General features: G+C 38.4%; 2 protein-coding genes across 2 annotated transcripts in view; one reads left to right on the top strand and one right to left on the bottom strand.

Annotated features, from left to right (window-relative positions):
* The window catches only part of LOC122075891 (ribose-5-phosphate isomerase A-like), a 32,793-nt gene extending 20,939 nt beyond the window's left edge, over positions 1-11,854 (top strand). Inside the window, exons 7-10 of the mRNA XM_042641104.1 lie at positions 3,544-3,604; positions 3,750-3,825; positions 10,733-10,806; positions 11,453-11,854. Coding sequence (XP_042497038.1) covers positions 3,544-3,604; positions 3,750-3,825; positions 10,733-10,806; positions 11,453-11,577 — 336 coding nt within the window. The 3' untranslated portion in view covers positions 11,578-11,854. The remainder of the gene's footprint in view (positions 1-3,543; positions 3,605-3,749; positions 3,826-10,732; positions 10,807-11,452) is intronic.
* A 1,886-nt stretch (positions 11,855-13,740) lies between these two features.
* Positions 13,741-14,481, bottom strand: LOC122076276 (protein MIZU-KUSSEI 1-like). Its single transcript, XM_042641598.1, has one exon. It carries the CDS (start codon positions 14,479-14,481, stop codon positions 13,741-13,743), a length of 741 nt encoding a protein of 246 aa, XP_042497532.1.
* Between the last annotated feature and the right edge of the window lie 10,654 nt (positions 14,482-25,135).

Here is a 25,135-nt window from a genome sequence, read left to right as displayed (position 1 = left end):
TACTGGAATGTTGGGCTGTCAATGGGTCAGGTTCGAGCTGGATTGCACTTGATCCCATCCGAATCCGACAAAAAATTTAGCCGATCTGTTCTGATACCCTAATAGATCAATCACAAAGTGATGCAGAATCAAGGTTGAACCGGGTTGACACTTTGGGAAATCTCAATCGAGATGAACTAAGTCCGATTGAATTTTTGGATTCATTAGGATCTTTAGGATTTTATTTTATATGGGGATTGTTTGCAATCTTTTAATTTGGGTAATTGATAGTCAATTAGGGAGTTACCAATTTGAGTTTTATTTTGTTTCTAATTTTATTAGTTAGAACTTAGGAATTAATTAGAAGTTTCTATATCAGTTTTAGATTTTATTTAGGCAAGTTTTAATTTCAATTTATTATATAAAGACATGTAACCCAATTTAGTAGATAGATTAGAATGATGAATTGAATTAAAGGTGTTTAGTGTCAGGTATGGAGTGAGATGTGTGACCCCTTCCCCCCCCCTCTTTGTGCTATTCTTCTCTTCTCCTTTGCAACTCTGAGTTCACTCAAGGATTTTTTTTCTTTCTCTACAGGCCCCCCATCAAGTGGTATCAGAGCCGAAGGATCCATCTCCTTCGTTCTCTTTTCCTTCCTTATCTTCTTCCCCTTCTCAGTTTTGGTTTCTGCAAAGACTAAGAACAACAATAAAAAATAAATAAATAAACTGTTCAAACAGAGATTTGAGTCCTTTCCCATAACCCTCCTCTGTCTTCTAGCAGCTCTCACCCTTCCCTAGCCTTGCTAAAGTTAACATCTTCCTTTCCTTTCCTCAACAAAACCCCGTCCCAAACCTGTGGAAAAAAAAAAATTGTTGATACCAAACCCCCCCCCCCCGGTGCCTCTCTAAACACATCCCCCATTGACCCATTCCACCCCTGTAACCCTCAATCAGAACCCCCTCTTCTTCCTAGGCTTTCGTCAGCAACAAAAAAACAAAATCAATCATCTCTATTCAGAACATAGAAGTCGAACCATCCCACCGCCTGTTTTCTTTTCAATCTCCTTTGACTGAACCTCTTCTTTGAGGGTTCCGGTAGCAACCAGCAAAAGAAAAAGAAAAAAAGAAGAAGAAGACGAAGAAGGAGAAGAGAGCAGCAGCAAAATAAAGAACATACTGGTTTTGTGCCTGGTGCCAGGTTTGATTGCAGCAGTGTTTTCATGAGATTTGGAACTGTCATTGGCCTGTTGGATCGAATTCAGGGTTTGTTTTTTTTTTTCTGCCCTAGTTTTTGTTTATCGTGGAGAAGAAGACAAGTTCTTCAAATTACATAAAGACCCCCTGGCTGGACTTTACTTCAGTTTATACCCACTCCTCTTTAATTTCCAGAATAGCCCACTCTTTTAAAGTTTTAATTCCAGAAAACCCCTCTTCTTCTAATTTTGTATTTCGGTTCGATCCTAGTATCTATTTCCATCTCTTTTAGTGCTTGGGTTGTTCATGAAATTACAAGATTGCCACTCAACCAATAAATTGAGGTATTTTGTCATTCTTGTGGGCCCTAAGTGATCCGATTTCAGTCCACAAGTGATTCAATCATAGAGTCCTTTGTGTTCAAGTTCAGAGTTCGTCTGCCCAATGGAAAGTCTGCTAAATTGTTAATTGATGAGCGACTAAATGACAATTTTGTCTCCAGATATATGGTGGATATGTTGTTAGAGACCAGTTAGATTATTTTTTAGTTGGAGGATAATGTATTTGTTTAATTTTATGTTCCTCATTATGATGGTGCTTTTTGTGAAGTGTTTGACTCTCCTCAGCCCATCATTAAATTGGGTCAAGGCTGGTTGGAACAACAAGACATCATCCTTGATCGTGACAACAATATGTGCACCCTTCAAGCCTACCACCTTATAAAAAATTTAATCTTCATGGATTGGTTGAGTCAAAGAAAGTGATGCCCCCAGTACAACCAAAAGACGAACCAGATGCATCAACACAAGTGGAAGCCGTCCTATTGTGGAACAGGTGATGACAACAGAAAGTGAGAAAATTTTGGATCAAGCAATGAAGGACATCAATGCAGTGCAATTTGTTCTTCTCCATGATTTTCTGGACTTGAATGCACCTCCAAAGCTTCACATCTTGGATTTTGTTCGCGATGTAGACGACGAACAATTCACCCCCGTTCGAGAGTTTTTATTGTTATCATTCTTTAAAACTCGTGGACGAGTTTTTCTCAACATTGGGGGAGTTGATGCATAATCGAGGCTGAACCAGGTTGACACTTCAGGAAATTTCAATCGAGATGAACCGAGTCCGATTGAATTTTTGGATTCATTAGGATCTTTAGGATTTTATTTTATTTGGGGATTATTTGCATTCTTTTAATTTGGGTAGTTGATAGTCAATTAGGGAGTTACCAATTTGAGTTTTATTCTGTTTCTAACTTTATTAGTTAGAACTTAGAAAGTAGTTAGAAGTTTCTATTTCCGTTTTAGATTTTATTTAGGTAAGTTTTAATTTCAATTTATTTATTATATAAAGGCATGTAACCCAATTTAGTAGATAGCTTTGAATGATGAATTGAATTGAAGGTGTTTAGTGCCGGGTATGGTGCAAGATGTGTGACCCCTTCCCCCCACCCTCTTTGTGCTATTCTTCTCTTCTCCCTTGCAACTCTGAGTTCACTCAGGGATTTCTTCGCTTTCTCTACAGGCCCTCCATCACAAAGTGATCAAAATCTGAACTCTGACAAGATTCCAACAACTGATACAAACCCAATAATGTGACGCATTATACTGTTATTTTCTTGAGAAAATCACACTATTATCTAAAACTTTGACAAAATTGAAAGAAAGAATGTTAAAGGGTGTCTCCAAATTAGCTTAGGCCCCTTTCCCTTATTGGTCCTAATCAGATCATATCAAGGTATTTCCAATTTGATTTGTTTACTTATCGGATCACTCCTTAGCAAATCAGATCATGATCAGATCGGATAAAACCCTTTACGTAAGTACTTATCAAATTGTATTTGGATTGGAAAGTTATCAAATCTGATCCATTGACAGTCCTACTGGAATGGCAAGCTTAGGTAATTTGTCAATAAGAGGTGTATGAGTGTAGACTGTATAATAAATGGAGAATATGATTTGGAGGGTTTAGATATCTAATCATTTATTCAGAGTTTAATGCCATGTATATTATCTTGAACAATTAATGTTAATTGGCTATGGGTTTTACATGATGCATAGTTGAGTCATCCTTTAGTGTATTATGCATCTTTTGGTTTTTGAGTGTTAGAAATTGTGTTTGCATTCCTAACACACAAAGGCTGCGAATGTACATTATGAACCTCCCCAGACCCTATGGTGGGGTAGCCTCGTGAACTGGGTACACCTTTTTTTAGAAAGTATGCTTATGTAATTTGAGTGGCAATATATCCATTATGAATGGCATCAAGTAGTTTTTTTCCATGAAATTTCATATTTAGAAATCCAGTGTCCCCCTCCCCCCTTCCCTCTTTTTCTTTATTTTTCAGAACTTACCAGACATTCTGTAGGTAGAAGTTCTCCCTCCTGCCATATCACCTGTCTTGAGGCGGCTTGTGACTCTTGGAGGAGGTTAGCCTTTATATGCTGAATAGACTTCCGTTCCATGTACCAATCATCTTCCCTTATTGTGATCTTATCTCTATCTTTTGCATAATTTTATGTAATTCACACACTGGAGGGGTTTTGTAATTAACTGCAATTAGTGAATTGGCAGTTCCTGAAATTCGATCTGCCTTGAGGAAGGATGGTCCAGTGATCACAGATCTAGGAAATATGATGGTTGATGTGAGGTATGTGTCTTATTTAATGACCTGCATTCAATTTATTGGATGGAAATAGCACCTGCTTCAGAGTGTAAAGAATTCAGATTTCTGCTGGTAATTTATTGCCTTCTTTTCACCTTGAATTGGAATTGGAAGTAGCTTGATCATGCATTTAACAGGTGCTTGAGTTTCATATTTTTAATAGAATGCTTTTATGTTGAAGATTTGGCATTGCACTTGTAGAAACCATTAGACTGAAATAAGATCGACATATAATACACTGAACACATTAGTAGAAAGGCAGGACTGGTGTTGTTGATAGCAGAGTCTCTAATGAAGCCACTACCTTTCTAAATTCTATCATCCAAAATTAGGGGAATATGGTAGATTGTTTCCTAACAAACTAAAGTTGGGTCGAAGTGAAGACATGGCTGGAGTGTTACATGCATGTTCTAAACAACTCAGCCTTATCCTAACGAAATGTGGCTGGCTACATGGATCTTTACCCTCCAATCAGCCCTATTCGGGGTAATACTTGATAAAAGGCCTAAGCTATGCATGTCTTTTCTCACCAGTTCTCCCAGAGTCATTTTAGGTTTGCCCCCAACTCTTTTAGCTCTTTCAATATGAATCAAATCATTCCTCCGTACTAGTGCATAGGCCTCTGTTGAACATGGCCATGCCACCTCAAACGACCTTCTCATAGTTTATCAGGCATCGGAGCTACTCCCAAATCAGCTCTAATTTGACCATTCTTTACCTTATGCTTCCCAGTTTTACCACCATACATCCATCTCAGCTACACTGAGTTATCTATATGATATTCTTAACTTCCCAACATTCTACACCTTGCATCGTAGCCGGTCTTACGGCTTTCCCATAAAAAATTTCCTTAAGTTTTAAAAGAATGTGTCTCACCCAACACTTCGTACGCACATCTCCACTTCATCCATCCTATTTCAATTCTCTGTGAAATATCATCCTCTATATCACCTTCTTTATTTAGGATTGAGTGCAAACACCTAAAATACACTATGGAATCTCCCTATCATCAAATTTCACCACCTCATTATCTATCATAGTGTAACTAACATTACATACCATATACTCCATTTTCATTCTACTCCTCTTTAAACCTTTTGATTCCAAGGTTGATCTCCATAACTCTAATTTGGTGTTAATCCTTGCTTTTGTCTCGTCTACTAAAACAATATCATCAACAAGAAGCATCCACCAAGGAACCTGATCTTGAATGTCTCTGGTTAAATCACACATGATAAGAGCAAACAAATAAGGGCTTAAAATTGATCCTTGATGTAACCCAGTTGTAATTGGGAATTCACTTACCTTGAACCCACATAGTTCTTACACTAGTAACAACACCAAGATACATATCTTTAGCTATGTCCATATATGTGCTTGAAACACTTATCTTCTTTAGTACTTGCCAGAGTAACTGATGGAATCTGATTTAACCTAGAAATAGGTTTCAGATTCTGCCCAACAGGTAGGATCGCAGATCACCACTAGAAACCATATTATAGAGAAAATTGATATTTCAAAATCCACTACTGATCAAGATGGTTTTCTAGTTGAGCAGGGCCTTCAATGAGATGAACAAAACTTCAAAAACTAAAGAGAATCCACCGGCTGAATGTGAGGTTGAGGGCCTGAGGCCCAATAACAGAATTAGAAACTCAGATCCTATTTTTTAGGAGTTTGAATAGATCTCCAAATCATCACTTTGGATCAACTTGGACTTCTAGCAAAGGGGAAAAATAACAACAGGAATTGGGTCTCAATAGATCAAAATGATCCAATGGTTAGGTACTAAAATATGACTCTCCTAATCTGATTAAAGAACCCCAATAGTGATATTAATCCCAAAAACAATTGTACAAACTTAGCCACCAAGAGATCTGTTAGAAGTGTCTCGTGAGAGGGGAGGAGTCCTGTGCACGTCGCAGACTCCTCCCTTGGGGTTTTCCTAGTCCCATTAGGACTGAGCTCTATTAGAAGTTTGCAGCTAGTATTTTCTTATTCTGTTTTGGTTTGCCCTATTTCTAGTGGGACTTGTAATGGCTGATCTATTTAATGAAGGAAGGTGGGTAGCCCCAATCTAATTGATTGGGACTCCCTTGCTCAAATCGCAAGACTCTCTCTCTCTCTCTCTCTCTCTCTCTCTCACACACACACACACACACACACAATAGTGTTACGATAAAGGAAAAGTAGGTTAGCACGAAGGTTAGGAACATGTAGAACGGAGGACAAGGCTATATCAAGAAAACATTTAACTGAACCTTTACCATGATGATAAGGATCCATTAGCTACTCGAACTATGCCCTTACTTAAGCAATGGAATAGAACAGGTCTGAGGAACTAGTCATATGGTTTGAAGCTCCTGAATTAAAAATCCACGAAGGACTGAAACTGGAAGAGACATGCAAAATACCTTACTGAGCAAGATGAGAAGCAGGGGTAATGCTAGGCATAGAAAGAGTCCCAAGCCGAGACATCATGTGCTAAAGGGCTTGTAACTGATCTGAAGAGAAGGCATTGTAGATGCAGAGGTAGGTGTAGGAGGAGCAGGTCCAAGCAAAGAACTGTCACTAGTCTCGAAGAGATGTGCTTGGTGGCTAGTAGCACCCTATTTCCCACCACAACCCCCGTTAGGTCGACCATGCAGTTTCCAACATGTCTCACTAGTGTGGCAGTGTCAACTTAGGGGTGCAACAGGGCCAGGTTGGGCTGGGTTTCTTAAAACCCTAGCCCAACCCTGAGTCCCCTTAACTGGGCCCAAACCCACCTTGACCCTGACTCAGGGCCGCAAAACTTCAACCCTGGCCGTACCCTTCAGGGTTTAGCCCAACCCTTACCCGGCCCTGATTTTTCAGGGTCGGGCCGGGATGACCCTGACCCTGACCCTGACCCTGACCTTGACCCTGATTGACCCTAGTGGAAATTTTCAAAGATAGAGTAAGAATGGAGGCACTTTTACTTCTTCTTGATAAAATAAAGACCTATATAATTTTGGATGGAAGGGGAAACTTTTGTCTATGAGACAAAGGGTGAAGCTTGTTAAATCTATCATCTCGCATTCTGGGCTGTTCATGTTTTATTTATTTATTATTTATATTTGTGGCGAATTAATTGGTTACGTTTATGGATCAGTAGATCCATAACTTTTATTTTGATAGGGGATATAAACTCTTCTAAAGCTGCAGGAATCCATCAAGGGCTGGGCATACCCTGACCCTGACCTTGACCCTTACCCTTCAAAATATGAAATAACTTAAAAATAAAAAATATTCTTAATAATGAGGAGATAAAAAATACAAAGTTACAAATTACTTGTAATTAGGAGAACATCCTAAAGCAAACATTCAAACAATACAAATAACTCCAACTATTATGGTAAACAAGAAGAGATCATCTTAAGAAAGCAAATAATCCAAAAAATTTCAATTATTTGTCATGATAAACAAAGAGATCATCATAATAAGGCAAACAATCTGAAGATCTCAAAACCCTTGTCATGTTAAACAAAGAGGAGAACATCCTAAAAAAAAAAAAATTCCAAAGAACTCAAAATTTGTTTAAAAGAAAAAGAAAACGATCATTTTCTTTCAGCATCCTTAATTGCATTTCCATTTTCACTCTTCCTCATTAACTGGTCCTTGTAAAATTGAAATATTAGGTGTTATTAACTCAATGTCAAACAATATATAAAATTAGGTTAAATTCAGGATTAACATCAGGGTCACAACCAGGGTCAACATTAGGGGCAAAAATTAGGGCCAGGCCAAAACCAGGGTAAAAAAATCAGGGCCGGTTTCAGGGTGGGTTGGGCGGGCCAAAGACATCAACCCTTACCCGCCCTGACCCTGACTCAGGGTCAGAAATTTCAGGGTTGGGCCAGCCCTCAAGGCCAAAAAATTTGGGTCGGTACTTGTTCGGGATCAAGGGGGGCCAAGGGTGGGTTCGGGCCGTCAGGGCCAAACTTGCACCCCTAGGGTCAACCACAATTTTCATATTTGACGGGCTCTCCTGCAACGGGTGCAGACTTAGTGCCAGGACAATCCATGCTTGCAGGAGTAGAAACTAGTGTAGGGTGAGTAGGAACAATAGAGGACATCATAATAGATCGGCGACAGTACTCATGCTAAAGTGGATTATATGCCTGAAGGAGTGTAGGAAACTTATCTCTGTTGAGAATCTGAATACAAATCTAATCATAATCTGGATTTAGACCTGTAAGAAAGTCATAGACACGTTCCATTTTGCGCTCATGCTAACAGGTGGTGGCATCAGTAGTACAAGCCATGGGAACTTGATGATAAGAATCCTATTGTTGCCAGAGAGCATTTAAAGTAGCATGATAGGCAGTAAGAAACAATTCCGTTTGAGTAGTCTCACGAACTAGAGGTGGAGCTAATAAATTTGGGATAATTATTGGTCTAGGCATTTCTGTTGCACAGCATCCCATAGCTCCTTTGCAGAATTCATTAGAACAAAACTAGAACTGATATTAGGTTCTATGGAATTGAGCAAATAACAAGACAAGTGCATCATGGGCCAACCAAGAATTTTTTCAGTACTTTCAGTAAGCATAGGGGTGTCATCAGTCAAGTATCCTAAGAGTTGATACACCGAATAGTTAGTAGACAGGCCCTTGACCAAGCAAGGTAATTAGACCCATTCAGCTTGTTGGACCTGGTTGGAGGGTTGGGTTAAGGCTATGAGTCCCAACACGACTCACCTCACTACCCCCAAGACCTCCCAAGGTAGGGCTAGTATTGCTACCTTCAGCCATAGAGTTGGAATCTCAAACAAATAATGGGTTGTTGAAAACTGATACGAAATGAGAGTTGTGGGTGGTCTACCGTATACACACAGAAAACATCATGAGATGACGGTGCAAAAGCGCAAGGGTGCCGGTGCAAGGGCGCAAGGACGCAAGGACAAGATGCAACTAAGGCCTTGCAAGGGCCAGCGTGAGCAAGGGAAGGATCATTGCTGGCGATAGGGCCTGGTGGCCAGGTGTCTGGAGGCAGCAGAGGTGCTGGACCATGTTTCAATGGCGGCAAAGGATGCTTGGGTGTTTGCCTGAGGCCAAGCATAAGGCGGTTGAGGCCGTGGGCGGCGAGCGAAAAGAATGGAAAAGGCCGCTGATTAATTTCCTAGGGCCAGGGGGATGGCAGGAGGCGGCTAGGGCTTTGGGCGGCAAGCAACAGGAGGTGGCCGAGGCCGCTGGGTGATCGCCTGGGGCCAGGCAGATGGTAGGAGGTGGCAAAGGCCACTGGGCGTATATCGGAAGATAGGCGACTGGCGGTAGTAGTACATGTGGTGGTCAATAGAGATGAGTCGGGTCTGTTGGTCATGCTTGGTGCAACATACATCGGAGCATGTTCAGTCTACCATGCTTGACCGGTGAGGCCGGAGCCTTGGGAACTGGTGATGGTGATGCGACTGGCTGTGACAAAGCAAAGAACCTCAGGGTTGTGTGGCTTTGATATCAAGTTGAATACTAGAATTATGGGAGAAGCTTTGGCTTCTCTTGATTGACAGATAACAACAAGAACAACATACTCAGCCTTTTCCCAACCTAATGGGGTCGGCTACTTGGATTCGTGAAAAAACAGAAGAGATAAAGTGAAAATAAAAGGAAAATATAATACCACATCAGCAAGTCAGAAAAATCTCAGCTAAATGGGGTCGGCTACATGGATCGTTGCCCTCCAATCAGCTCTATCTGAGGTTGCCTTTATTTATAGACAGGGGCTGCCTTTATTTATAAATGGGAGAAGGGATTACAAATAGAGAATGTTAGGTAAGGATCACAATCCTTATCGTATCATATGCACATGGAATCTAGACATTCAATGAATCTAAAAAGATTAACAGTGGACATCCTGAGGATCTGCAGAGCAAAAATGATTTTGGGCATGACAAGGATAGTAATAAAAGCTAAAATAGTTGTGCTTCATATGGAATGGGTTGATGAAGAAGGATTGGGTAGTCATTATTGAATAGTTAGTTTCATGCTCAGATGATGCTTGGGATTTGGCTGAGCATCTATTGATAATAAGGCTCCAATCTGGCAAGTAGTAAACGCTTTATTTGGATGTCTGCTATCTTCTGGTAGAGTTGTCTAGCTGAGTACTAACTGTTTATCTGGTATTAAGCAAACCAGCAGGTACAGCCAATAACTGATAAGTTCCCTCTAAGCCATCAATCCTTTTGGTTGCTCTGGTAGTCTGGCCTAGCTCAATGCTAGTGAATTTATGAAGTCTGAATAGTGTGAATTCACAGAAGTGGGTTTAAGTATATTTGGGCATGATAACCAACTGATCGGTAACATTCACTTTAAGATTTTTACTGGGTGGTTTCCAGGCAAGGATTCATTCCATCTCATATTCACTCAATTTACGACTTCAAATGGAATTTGAATATTTGGTGCAGCCTAATCATTTGAACCTGTTGATCTGAGTTGCCTTTCAATTCTCAACTTGCCATAATGGAATTGAATCCTGCCTGGAAAGCACCATTCTCTGGAGCCCATTCTGGAGCAAATCATTCCGCTTTTTGAAGCTCTGAAGTCATTCTTCTTTTCAATGGTTTTGGGTACTTAACTTCCTCCCATTAGAAAAGCATGTTCTTCCAGATCCAAGTATGTTATGTTTTAGTTCTAGTACCATTCTAGCTGCAGGAATTTTCTGAACTTCGATTTTGATTGCTGCCATGTGTTTCTACGGTCTTCATTCCAAAACCTCACTAATTGAAGGTGTTCCTAAATTACATTTTGTCATTATCATGTCTAAATCCTTCCTGTGTATTGGGGTGTATCCTGTTTCCAAACGAGGGAATTAAATAACAGTATCTTTGTTATGTTTCCTGTGAGTTATTTAACTTATTGTCCTATATTATCAGCTTCCCAAATGGGATCCAGAATCCAGCTGAGCTAGAGAAGAGCATCAACATCATACCTGGTGTTATTGAAAATGGTAAGACAGAACTGGCTCTTGCAATTTAATTACATGCATACACACATCCCTTGATTCTAGACATGCATGATTCCATAGTGGTCTGGTGACATTGTCCATCTTGTGGGGGGTAGCCAGTGTATATAAAACTCTACCTGCTACTGGAGTACATGCCCATGGGCTCTGCTGTGCGTACGTGCTCACACGCTAAAGTTCCCGACCTCCAGGCCTGGATAATTAAAATGACAATGTCCGCTTCATGATATTAATTCCTCAAGATCCCATCGGCAGGACAAGCACTGAGTAATGGCCCCTGTTGAATCCTTAAGATCTCATACACTCCAGCATTTATTATTATTATTTTTATTTTTATTTTTTTTTTTAATTTTGTTTTTTGGTCTCCTTTTAGAGCTGAGTACAAGATGTTGTCACAATATTATATCCTGTCTAAACATTTCTCAGTGATTGTATCTTTACAATTTGATCTTACTTTCATGTCTATTTTCCATGCCTCACTATGGAGTTGGTGCTTTGACTTGACCATCCACACAGATGGTCCTAAATTGGCCTTGAAAATTGGGTCAGGAGGTTTTTGGCACCCTTTTATCTAATCCAGATTTTATTATCTACCCTCGAGGTAATCTTTATTTCGCATTCTGCCCTGCAGGCATTGTTTCTGGTGTTGCATCATCTGTGGTGGTTGCCATCCAGGGCAGAGATGATGTCATGGTGATAAGCTTGGAGGAGTTTGCAAAAATTCTACGTGACCAGACAAAGGCAGATTCAACCTGATGAAATATTTAAATGAAGAATCAGCCTGGATCGATATTTATGTATTCGTAGATATAGCAATTAGGGAAGCAATACTAGGAAATAAATTCAGTCTGGTGTGCCTCAAGTGAATGTCCTAATGGTAAATGGTGTACTCTGTCTTATATGATGTTGTATTTCAAAAATTAATATTAAGTTCCCAGGTTTATAGGGTGAATGAACTTGCACCAATGGTGTCTGAATTAGCTTTTACTTCATTGCTTGTTATTTGGTAAAAATCAGAGATTCTTCTTTTGAACTGATGGAAATGCCTGAATTATTTTGTATGGAAAAGGGGAGGGAAGTTTATGTGAGTGAAATTGGGAAACAATCCCAACTATGTTTGGAATATGAGAAAAATATATGGAATAAAAAGCACCAAGAAAATTAGGTAGGGAAAGAGGACTTGGAAAGAGAAAGTGAAAGCAAGATTTCATGAGAAAGGCTGCTCTCGTGAGGAATTTCTCAATAGCTACTTGATGCTCAACCCCATGTATATCCTCTTCGACTCAAAATTGTGGCACGTTTATTTTCAATTCTTGAACAGTTTCTCTAATATATGAGACATGGACACTTCCAGCTATGGTTTAGGCATTTAAAGTATCTAAGTGCTTTTAGCATTCTCTGTTGTTTAGCCTTTATTTCCACCTCTGATCATTTTGATAGTCAATCAATGCTCAACAACTAACAAGTGGAGGAAAAGCATTAATAAAATGCTATTGTAGAATCATATGTAATGGAGATGGCCTCTTATGAATACATCCATTTGAGAGAAACAATGGATTGATGTGATTAAATCAGAAATTCAGAAGAAATAGAGAAAGAGAAGATACGATTTAGAGATGATTAAGAAGAGCATCAAACTTAGCCTTTGGGTCAGACTGACTTGCTCATTTTAAATGATGCATATTCAGGATATATGATTCATTAAGTTCTGTTTTAACTATCATTTACCTGTTTTCTCTCAGCCTTAAAAAAAGAGCAACCCAGTGCATGAGGCTTCCGCTACTGCGATGTTTGGGAGGGGGGCAAGTTGTACACCCAGTTAGCAATTCGGCCGAATAATTCGCGAATTATTTGGCCGAACCGAATTTTTCCGAATTAAATCAAAAATTCTGATCGAATCCGAATTAAAAATAAAATTCGGTAAAAAACGCGAATTTTACTAATTTGAATTTAAAAAGCAAATAATTCGGGCCGAACCGAATTAAACCGAATTATTCGATCCACTTAAACAATATTTAAAAAAAAACAAAAAAACAAAAAAACAAAAAAACAAAAAAACAAAAAAACAAAAAAAAACAAAAAACAAAACGTCATATTCGCTTTTTTGATCGAATCCTTAAATTAATCAATCGAATTATTTCGAATAATTCTCCGCCCGAATAATTCCCGAATCCGAATTTGCTAACTATGGTTATATACAGCCTTACCCCCTGCTTTGCAGAAGAGACTGTTTCCAGATTTTGAACATGTGACCAACATGTTGCAATAATGCAACTTAACCGTTGTGCCACAGGCTTGCCCACTTCTCTCAGCCTTCTACTCCCTTTAAAATTATTGCAATCGGGTTATCATTGGGATTTGCCACTTTTTTCAGACCAAGAATGACAATAGAAATTCAACAAACTCATGGTAATTACTATTTCCTTTTCTTTTACTTCTGATGGTTAGAGATGTTTACAACAGATAGTAAAATGTCTATACATTGTTTCCTCTTTCTTGGATGACAATTGTTAGAATTTCTCAACACCTACTAGCACAATTTTAGAGTCTTAAGGTTGCCTTGATACCTATGGCTGATTGTAGGGTCTGAAGGGAGATTTGAAGCTGCAGCACAAACCCGAAAACAAAGATGGAAGTGGCTTTCTCCAAGCAGAGAAGCAGAAAGAACTTGAGCTGGATTTGGAGAAGCATTATACGGCTGGATTCCGATGGAGAGATGGTCACATTGTTGGATTGGGTCTCTAGTTCTCTTCTCTCCTAACTGCACTCAAAATGTAATACGGACTTTGGACGAACTCGACCCCATAAGTCTACTTACAAGGTGAGGAAATCCAAAACTATATATATCAACCCGCATCAAATCTCTTCTCAATGTGGGATCAGCCCCTCATATGACTGATATGGGATCATAACAAAATGTCAAAGCCTCACAAAAAATATGCTGAGTTCAGATCCACTATTACCATCTGGGTTCATCATGTAGAAAGTCTCAGAGTCTTTAGACCCTATCACTCGTTCAAAGTAAGCTCTCATATAGGTCAGCTCCCCATCAGGCATTTCTTTTTTCACAGCAGGTAGCACACCTGCACCCATTGAAACAGCATGGAGCAGCTGCATAACATTCAAGTCTTCCTCGGTTGGCTTCTTCTTCACACCATACCCAACCTTGCGGCCATTGCAGTACATGATCCACAGAGATTCTTCAATGAGCTTTGTCTTCTCCACCGCTTGCTTGTCGCACTCGAGTGCGATTCTCATAAGGCCTGACCCCATCTCTTGAAGCAGCTTACCAGTTGGGACTCCTAGCTCAAGTATTAGCATGGGAAGACACCTTGGGTTTTCTTGAATGGCAAGGTTAGTCCTTGCCTTGCGGCAGCCATATAGGGTACATGTCAATCTAGTTCCTCCATGTATAAGGCCATCTTGGGGCTTGTTGCTATGTAGAGGAAGAGGCATCATCATACATGGGTGGATGATAGGGAATGCCCTGAAGAGGGAACGAACTTGCTTGTAAAGCTTTCCTGATTTAGATGCTTTCCTCCCATGTGAAGGTTGTTGAAGAGAGATTGCAAGACGAGTGGGTGATGGTGATGGTGTTGTGAGTGGAGTTATTGACTGTGGCTTCGGTGGCTCCAGACCCTTAGCTACTGATTCTGCCATTTCTGGCTGGTTTCAGAGGGATGATCCTTCTCTTGTTGGAGCAGAAGCTTATGATTGTGGAAGTGCTTTGTGAAGGTGGTGTGATGGTGGGTGGGTGTGTTTTTGAAGGGGGTTGTCATGGGCTGCACGTTTGGCTGCAAGTTATAATTAATCATCTCCTTCCATTATTTTAAGATGGGAAAGAAAGGGTTGAAAAAAAAAAGTATATATATATATATATATATATATTTCATTTTATGTAGGTCTTTTAAGGGAGTTGGTTCTAGCTCTGCTTGTTTTAAGGGGTATGCAGTCTTCTTTGGCCTTATTTTTCTTTTTCTTTTATTGGACTTGGTTGTCTGTTGTCACCATCTGATAGGTTATCATCTTATTCTGTTCCAAGCACGTCTCCTTGAAATACCATGAAAAATGTTACGGTATGGGAAGTAATTCCAATGTTTGAAACATTGAAGGTTTTAAGCTTAGAGTCATCCAACTTAATTAATATAACTTTAGGGGAAATGGTTCTTTGTCCGGGAGCCGAGGATGTTAAGCTAGATGTCAAAAAAAATTAGGAGAAATAAAGTAAAGAACAATCAACAATGTCATGATATGGGAGTTGTTTATATAGTTCTCAAAACATGTTTGTTCTCTTATTATCTTACCATCGTTCCCTTGGATCAGGAGACACAGGACATCTCAACTAATATCCTTTCCCCGGCTGTATACTTTCTTTCCCTTGAGTTGGATGATTAAGGCAGTGTTTGGAATTTGGATTAACAGCATCAAGTGCTTGGGGTGGGGGTGGGGGTGGGGTTTGGGTTTGGGTTTGGGTTTAAAATATAATGGGAAAAGTGTCTTTAAGCCTATAAGGTGTTTTCTATACCCTACATAAGATTTTTGGGTAAAGAATCCTGTCCGCTTGTATGGAGACTTGTCCCACATCGGAAGACAATAGGAGGCCACGCAAAGGCATCTAGGCAAAGAGAGGGTAATATAGTCTTTTTGTGCCTATCTATGTTTGGGCGTAGAACCACACAAGTGGGTAGGGTTCTTTTCTTTTTCTTTTTTCTTTTTTTCTCTCTTTCTTAAAAAAAATAAAGGCAAAATGTCATATGCATGGCCGGCATTAAATACAGTGAGATAGGATTTTTTTTTTCTTTTTTTTTTAGTAGACCAGTAAGATGAGCATTTGAGATAAGCATAAATGCCCATCTGAAATCAGTAAAACACTCCTACCTCTATAAAATGGCGTTGATGGGAGGAATCTCCCACTTATGAATCCCTAATACATTCAGAGGGTATAGGAAATGATGTAGGCTCAAATAACCCTTCCCCAAATATAATATATCTGACCCATTTCTTACCCAATCCCTTAAAATAATAATAATAATAATAATAATAATAATAATAAATATGTATAGATAAAAAAATCCAAGTATATAGACAAATTTTATGTTTCATCGAGCTGAAAATAAAGATGGGAAGTATTTCCAATGTCTGAAACATTGATGCTTTTAAGCCTTTTGCCATCCAACAAAATAAATGAGTAAGTTGGAAAAAAGAAACTTCAAAGGCAGCGTGGCCCTTATGCCCAAATATAGTGGAGGCAGAAATGACCATCTCACCCCTCATGATAGGTAGAAATTCTGTCCTTATTGATGCTTGATTCATACACTATGTGGGGGACATTTTGCCTTTTAGGAAACACTCTCACATATAAGTTTCTCTCTGTTAAGGCCTAAACTTTATAATTGAAAGCAGATTAATGCTGATAAGGATGGATGCTTTAAGTACACACATGGGATACAAGTTACAACACTTTAGTAAACACTCGGTCATACGACGTCATATTTCATAGAAAATTCAAAAGAAGATCATTTGGGAGCGGTGGGGAGAGACTTCATGTGATAGTGGGCAGTAAGTCCATGCAGGCGGTTTATGGGCGGCTAAAGTATCTCTCATTTAAATATGGCAATGGAATATTGATTGGAATTTTGATAGCTCTATCTGGTTTGGCAAGTCAAAGCCTTTTGGGAATTATACTTTACTTTTAATAAGTTTTTTCTTCACATACCTCTAACAAATTAAGACAATGGTGGTCGTAGATCAGACGTTGCTTAGTTGCATGCGCATTAGTCTGTTTATCTAGCAATAGGTCTTTTTTTACTAGGTCAAAAGCTGCTAATAGTATTCGCTCCCATGGATTTAGTTGATTCAATTGAAATGATCCAGTAGTTCAAGCCTTTGATCCAGTCCAGGCACAGTAAAGTAAGAGAGATTTTTCAAACGAATCTTATTGACACCTTCTACGGTATCATTTGTAATCTTATTTTTTATCGTTTAGTTAATTCTCAAAAGTTATTTAATGTAGTATTTCAGGTAAAATATATATATAAGGTAAAAATAAATAAACAAAAAAAAAAATTAAGTTAAAAGCCATTTAATACAGTTCCTTTGTGAAATGTCATATTTACCTTCATTGAAAAACTGCATTAAAATATTTTAGGGAATAAAATAAGGGCAATTGAATGAAGGTATCAATTTTTATTTTTTTTAACCAAGTCGTCTAGGCCAGCTTACGACCACGGGTAGGGTGCAACAAAGCTAGGTTGGGCTGGGTTTTAAGAAACCCAGTCCAACCTTGAGTCTCTTTACTGGGTCCAAATCCGCCCTGACCCTGACTCAGGGCTACAAAACTTCAACTCTGACTCTACCTTTCAGGGTTCAGCCCAACCCTTACCCTCCCTGATTGGCCCTAATTTTTCAGGGTCGGGTCGGGATGACCTTGACCCTGATTGACTCCGACCTTGGTTTGCCATCAAGGGCCGAATATACCCTGACCCTAACCCTAACCCTGCAAAATATGAAATAACTTAAAAATAAAAAATATTCACAACAAAGAGGAGATAAAAAATACAAAGTTACAAATTACTTGTCATGAGGAGAACATCCTAAAGCAAACATTTAAACAATACAAATAACCCCAACTATTATGGTAAACAAAGAGGAGATCATCATAAGAAAGCAAATAATCCAAAAAAATCAATAATTTGTCATGATAAACAAAGAGATCATCCTAATAAGGTAAACAATCTATAAAATTATGTTAAATTCAGGGTTAACATCAAGGTCACAATCAGGGTGGGCTAGGCGGGCCAAAGACATCAACCCTTACCCGCCCTGATTCATGATCAAAAATTTCAGGGTCGGGCCGGCCCTCGGGGCCAAAATTTTTGGGTCGGTACTTGTTCGGGATCAGGGTGACTCTAGAGATACACAGATGGAGAATCGAACCTGGGACCATACACTTATCCATACAATCCCTAATTCGCCCTAACCATTTGGGCAACCCACTGATGGGTAAGATATCAAATTCTAGATACATGACTATCCAAAAAAAAAATCCAAATACATCTGTAGAAGTGTCATTTAAGCTATTTAATAATAGTGAAAAGGTCGGACTTGGGCATCCTTGTCATATTTTATGGATTAACGGTATACACCAATAACAAGGCTGGACACAGAAGAGCATAAGAGTTTTTGTCAAAGGGTGAGCGAGAGGATAACAAAAGATGGGCACCTAGGTCGTGGACTCGTGCCCAACCTTGTACAAAACTTCCTTGTTTTCACCACTACTATTAGCCTTTATTTATTTATCTTTAACAAGTACAAACTACTCGTTGATCAATATAATTTTAGATTTTTATTTTGGGGCTAACATATTGACCCATGACTAACTACTACTATTATAGGGAAAGAAATATACATCACCAACAATTTGGAGAATAAAAAATAAATTTGTTAAGAGTTAGATACCGATACTTTATCATAACCAAAACAAATTTACATATTATGGAGTAATGGAAAAAATCCTATATGCCAATTTTACTTTTGTTTTTCTATATATATATATATAGAAAAAATCCTATTAGCCTTTATTTATTTATCTTTAACAAGTACAAACTTCTCGTTATATATGCCAATTTTACTTTTGTTTTTCTATATATATATATATATATATATATAGAGAAAGAGAGAGAGAGAGAGAGAGAGAGAGAGAGGAAATATCACTCCCCTCCCTTAAACTATGTTGAAATATCAACTTGACCCTACACCTTTCTAAAAATATCACACACCTCCCCTTGAACACAAAGAATTTATCTAATGTCCCCAACTGTTTGAATGATTCTTAGGTCAACCAGATTTTTCTTATAATACCTAAACTACCCTCCTAAATGAAAAATTTCCATTATACCCTTTATGAAATAAACCCCCTTCCCCATACTCTCGATCAAAATCACTTTCCCTTTCTCTCTGCATCTCCGACTGTCGATTTGGGCCTTAAATGTAGCAGAGACGACTGCAGAGTTGAGAGAGATACATAATCCAATAAAGAATAAAAAAGGTTGCATAATTTTTTTGGGTCTCAAGAGGTAATAGTTAGTGTCAATCCCTAAGAAATAAATTTGCAAACCTTGGACTTTTGGAGTAACCAAAATCACAGATTTTCAAGCCAGGGGCAGGGCTCCCATCCAACAGAGTGTTCTCGAGCTTCAAATCTCGATGGAAGATTTGTTGTAGAGTAGAAAGAACAGATTTAATCGATTGCGAGAAGAGATTGAATGCGGGAATTTTTAAAAAATAATTTGGGTCTTCTACCATTGAATCACAATAATTGACGCCTAAGATGAGCTGCTAAAAGAAATACTTGGCCCAAAAATTACCTAAAAAAGAGTGAAATATCTGAGAAAGAAGAAGAATAAGATGCAGAGAGAGAGAGAGAGAGAGAGAGAGAGAGAGAGAGAGAACCTCTTCTTCATTGAATCTTCCAGCATTGCAGGTTCGCTCAAAGATCTTTCCACCTGCAACGTATTCCAAGACGATAGCGAGATGGATCAGTGTCAAAACAACCTGAAAAATAATAGGGAAAAAGAAAAACCCTAAGTACATTGGAATCTCCATGATAGAGAGAAACAAGAGATGCAGAAAGAAAGCGGAAATGGTTTTGATCGACAGAATATGGGGAGGGGGGTTTATTTCAAATAGGGTATAATGTGAATTTTATATTTAGGAAGGTAGTTTATGTATTATGAGAAAAATATGGTTGACTTAACAGTCATTTCAAATGGTTGAAGACTTTAGATAGAATCTTTGTGTTTAGGGAGGAGGCGAATGATATTTTTAGAAAAATGTACAGTCGAGTTGATATTTCAATAGAGTGCGAATGATATTTTTAGAAAAGTGTACAATCAAGTTGATATTTCAATATAGTTCAAGGGAAGGGAGTGATATTTCCACTTTTTTATATAGATGTACCTATTACATGAACCCATATAATCCATTAAATACATAACGAAAAAGAACCATGTTATGTTCAAAAGTGTAGCCTACGCCATCGCTCCCATATGTCTATCTCCCCTCATGTGAAAAGAGATGATAGAGAACAATAGGAGTGTATGTTATAACGCCCCGGCCCCATTAACCTTGGCATAATATTGTCCTCTTTGGCTCATGGGCCTCAAGGCTTCAAAACACGTTGTGTCATGATAAGAAGGCTAGAAGTTATTAACTAGCCCGTAATTTCTACTTAGGCAATGTAGGACTAAAGTTTGCACACACTCACCGATCTCTCAAATCCCCAGATACTTGTTATATTCTTGGTGGGTGATGAGCACATTTATGTGTGAAATCTAGGGTAGTAAAACATGTATTTTACATATTTAAAATGGAGCTACCTTGGGTTTTACTCTCTTTTTGTAGGTTTTATATTTTCAAGGCCTTAAGGACTATTGGACGTTATATCTTCAATTTTACATGTAAAGATGTCCTATTTCTTTTCATAATTGCGAAGAGAACGAAATTCTGAGCAAGATGGATGTGTTCAATTAAAAGTACACATTCGTTTGGTCACCCATACAAATGATTATTCTTTTCGGACAAAAAAAAGAATAATGGATTAGAACTAAACCGAGATGCAGAACCAGCCCATTTGCAGTTGTCCCAAAGGTACAAGGAATATTCTAAATGCCAACAAAGATCGATGGACCACATCCTTAAGTGATTGGAGATTCGTTTTTGATAACAACAACTATCTAGTGTAGTTGGTGAGCTATGGTGTGCAAAATTTTCTTGCTCATCAAGAGGTCTCAAATTCGAATCTCATGGTTGTTTTTTTTTAGAGAATTTTGTTGAAGATTTCCTGTGGGTTCCTGCCCAAGAAGAGAAGAAAAAAAAAGGGGAGAAATAAAGATTGTCCAAATCTTCTCTCTCATCCACATCATCACCAAAAGATTGTCCAAATCACACAAAGCAAGAAGATTGTCCAAATCTTCTCTCTCATCCACATCATCACCAAAAGATTGTCCAAATCACACAAAGCAAGAAGGCAAATCGAAAAAGAAAAAAGAAGAGAAATAAATTAGAGCAAACAAATTATAGAAAATTTCTCAAAGTTTATTTCTCTCTTCTCTCTCCTCCACCTTAGCACTTTTGGTCTCAAAAGATCTCACAACCAATTGTGGGTTTCTCCCTTTTAGGAAAGAAAAATTTGTTATCCTACCTCCCCATTCCCTATAAATACAATTCATTTTTCTTCTAGTTTTTTTAGTTGCTCTCTCTTTATCTTGCTCTCTATTTAGTTTTAGTTCTTCTTTATCTTTTCTTTAATCACTTTTGTAATAGTTTTTTTTTTTATTTCAATTAATGCAAGCACTCTTTTATTTTTATTCAGCCCTTCTATGTTTATGATTTATGCAATTGAGTTGTAATTTTTAATTTATAGTTCTAGGCTTAAATCTAGGTGACAAGATCGCGAGCCATGGAGCAATTTTTTTTTCAAAATTTGTTTTCTCTAGTACTAGAAATTTCAAATTTGGTTTATTCCAGATCTGGCTTTTAGTATTGATAGTATCTCAAATCGATCAAGTTTTTAGTTCAAGGGTTGAAGTTCATGTAAGTAGGCTCCCTCAGTAGTCTTCTCTCCCCCCTCTCATTCCCTCTTCTGACTACCATTTTTTTCTCTTAATTTAGGATTTTAATTTCAGTCGTTACATTATTGCTATCCCTTTCCCCCAAGGTTCATAGCTGGTGTATGTGTTGGCTTTGCCCCTCCTAGCCATAGAACCATTATTTTATTATTTTTATTTTAATTACCTCCCTTTTCCTAAAGCCAAGTAGAATAACCCTTGTAAGAGTGACTCTCTGGTCAAGTAGGAAAGCTCATATTATGATGCATCCCTCGGGCTAAGTAGAGAAACCTACTTGTGAGTCTTTCTCTAGCTTTATCCCCTTTCTTTTACTTTATTTTTATTTCAGTATTTTTTTTCTTTATTATTTTTTTTTAATTGCGTGGGTTGTTTATTTTCAGTTATTTATTTATTTAATTTTAATTGCTTGGCTTGCGTCTTTAAATTCTTAGATGACGAATGGTTAGGACGTTATTTTAGATACATATGTTTAGGATGGTAGTTAGAATTATATCACAACCATTAATAGGTTCACTTTCGCATTATTAAAAGAAAAAATAAATAAAGTGGCTGCTCTCCCTGAGCTTGATCCGTAGCTACACTGATCCGTACGCTTGCGGTTACATTTTAAATCTCAAACAAGTTTTTGGCACCGTTGCCGAGGAGACAGTTCCATGTTATTTTTCGCTTTCTTTTGGTAAATCGGAGTGTTTTGTTTGCTTTGTTTTGTTTTTCCTTTTCTTTTATTGAATTCCTGAGAAGAACAACTTGCAATAATAGTTGTATCAGTGGAGGTCGTTGTTGGGAAACATGTCCACACTCCTTGCCATGTTTTGGTGTTAACAAACAAACATACATCTTTAACTTGATTGTTAAAGTGTGATTAGATTGAAGAAACCCTTAGAAGATTGAAGGTTGAATCAAGACATGAAACTAAGCTTAAAGACATGAAACAACAAACAAGAAGGAAAGAAGATGAAGGGCCAAAGAATGGAAGATTCGAGTGAAGAAGAAGACCACTAGGATAGATTAGTTATTTTTAATGTAATTTGTAATTTTCACATACTTATATGCACTCACCTCATGCATGTGCATTGCATCATATTAGAATGACCATAGAGCATGCCTTGACTAGGTATGGAAAGTCTCTAAGTGGTGTGGAACACACAGTAACCTAACTCAAGGGTATTTTAGGGAATCTTAAAGTTAGTATCAGGAGACGAAACCTTCATAGAAGTTGTAGGAAATTGAGTTGTGATTCCAACGCAACTGATCTCAGATCAATCTGAGGTCTGACAAAAAGGTTATGGTCAAAACACTGATGACTGGTCAGTATGACAACATTCTGTCAAAACAGAGCATGTCATGTTGGCGGTCGACCGGCTGGAAGCCCCGGTCGATCGGACATGTCTGAGACCATAGGCGGTCGACTATTTGAAAGTCCCAGTCGATCGGTGACTGCCTGGAAGTGCCCCAACGGCTATATTTTGCCTACAACAGCTCTTGGCGGTCGACCGGCTACCGATGGAGGTCGACCGGTGGACCCAGAATATGTCCGTTAGAGCTTGATTCCCTACCTAAAATGCTTCACTAAGTTCACCTATAAATACCCTAATCACTCTTAATTAATTATTCATTAAGAAAGAGCTTTAAGAGCATTGTTGCAAGCATTAGAGAAGTTTATTTCTACTTGAGTTATTCTATTACACAAATCCCAAACAAGAGGCTCAAATCTTAATCAAAGTCCTCTACTCTCTCCTGTGCAAGTCAAAGCCGTAAGAGAGGACTTTACAAAAGGTGCATCACTTATCATTTATTATTCATTCTCATTTACACCACACTTGAGGTATTCCTCTTATTCCACTATTTCTTATTTTCTGTTTTTTTTACAATTCTAGACTGTACTTGGGATTGTAAGGATACTCTTATCCTAAAAAAAGAAAGGTCTCTCTCTACCTCTAAAAGAGATTGTGAAGGCGTCTCTCTGCCTGGAAAGGAGATTTGTAAGGATACTCTTATCCGTAAAAAGATTGTAAAGGTTTTCTTCCCTACCTACTGTACTGAAAGGGAGAACTAGTGGAATACCTTACAAGAGGATTCTTGTAGGGAGTGGACTAGACTCGAATTGAGTCGAACTACTATATATCTTGTGTTGTGGTTGTTCTTATTTTATTTATTCAGTATCGCTTTTAAATTACAATCACACTTGTGTTCTATACATCGAAAAGAGTTAAATTCCACTAGTATAACCTATTCACCCCCCTCTAGGTTATTTCAATTGGTATCAGAGCGGGCTCAATTTATTTAAGACTATATCGTCTTAATAGTGAGTCAAAGACCATGACCACATTCCAAGGACCACCAGAAGGCATGAACGCCTCGAGACCCCCGTACTTTAATGGAGAAAACTTTTCTTTTTGGAAGTGCAGATTCAAGAATTTTGTGTGTGGTCACAACATTCTTGTATGGAGAGCCATAGAGAATGGACCATACACTATCACCAAGATAGTTGATGGAAAGACAGTACCTAAGGATGAAGGAGAATGGACGGCTGAAGACATCACCCTCATCCAGTACAACTTCCGTGCCATTACGTTCCTTCAATGTGCCCTCAATGAACAAGAGTTCAACCGAGTCATTGCATGTGACACAGCTAAAGAAATTTGGGATATGCTTCTTGTCACACACGAAGGTACAGCAGAGGTAAAAGAAAGAAAGGTAGATCAACTTGTCTCTGATTACGAGTCATTCTCTATGAAAAAAAATGAATCAATAACTTCTATGTTCACTAGATTTACTGATATTGTGAATAATCTTAAAGGTTTAGGCAAGACTTATACTAACGCTGAAAAAGTCAAAAAAATCTTAAGAGCCTTACCTGCAGCTTGGAGACCCAAGAAAACAGCAATAGAAGAAGCCAAAGATTTGACGAAAATCTCCTTGGACTACTTGCTTGGATCTCTCCAAACGCATGAAGTAGAGCTGAATGCCGACAAACCAAATTCTGAGAAAAGGAGAACCATAGCGCTAAAATCAACTCAACCTATCGAAGAAGTAAGTGATGATGAAGAAGATGAAGAATTCGATATGGAAAAGGAAATTTCACTCATCACGAGGAAATTCAACAAATTCCTCAAACAGAAAGGAAGATTCCAACACAAGAACAAATCCTACGGTGACAAATCCTATAGGGAAAAAGGTAAAACAAAAATTAAACCCAAGGAAATTCCTACTAAAGACATAGTTTGTTTTGAGTGCAGAAAGCCTGGACATTTCAGAACTGAATGCCCAAATAAATCAAAAAGAAAGGCCTATGCAGCTACATGGGACTCAAGTGATGAAGAAGAGAAAAGTGAATTTGGAGAAGAAGTCACCAACCTCGCCTTGATGGCCATCGGAGATGAAGAACAAGAGGTATGTGAAATTCAACCTGAACTTTTAGTAAGGGACTCTAATGAGGAACTTCAAGAAGCCTTCGAGGCCTTATATGAAGAAAGTATAAAATTAGAGTCTGATAAAAGTAAACTTGAAAAGGAGGTTGAAACACTAAATAAGAGAGTGGAGGCACTAACCTCAAAGGTAAGTGAACTGGAGGAAGAAAACTTTAAGTTGAACTCCACCCTCTGCACCTTTACCCAGGGGCAAAAGAACCTTGACAACCTTCTAGGTTCTCAAAGGAAGAGTCCAAATGAAAGAGAAGGACTGGG

Source organism: Macadamia integrifolia, chromosome 4 (assembly GCF_013358625.1).
Source record: "Macadamia integrifolia cultivar HAES 741 chromosome 4, SCU_Mint_v3, whole genome shotgun sequence".
NCBI classification, from domain to species: domain Eukaryota; kingdom Viridiplantae; phylum Streptophyta; class Magnoliopsida; order Proteales; family Proteaceae; genus Macadamia; species Macadamia integrifolia.
The sequence above is the reverse complement of the archived record's forward strand: the minus strand, read 5'-3'. Positions and strand labels throughout refer to the sequence as shown.

Excerpts from the sequence above, each read along its gene's own strand:
- LOC122076276 (XM_042641598.1), bottom strand. The coding sequence starts at position 14,481 with ATGGCAGAATCAGTAGCTAAGGGTCTGGAGCCACCGAAGCCACAGTCA.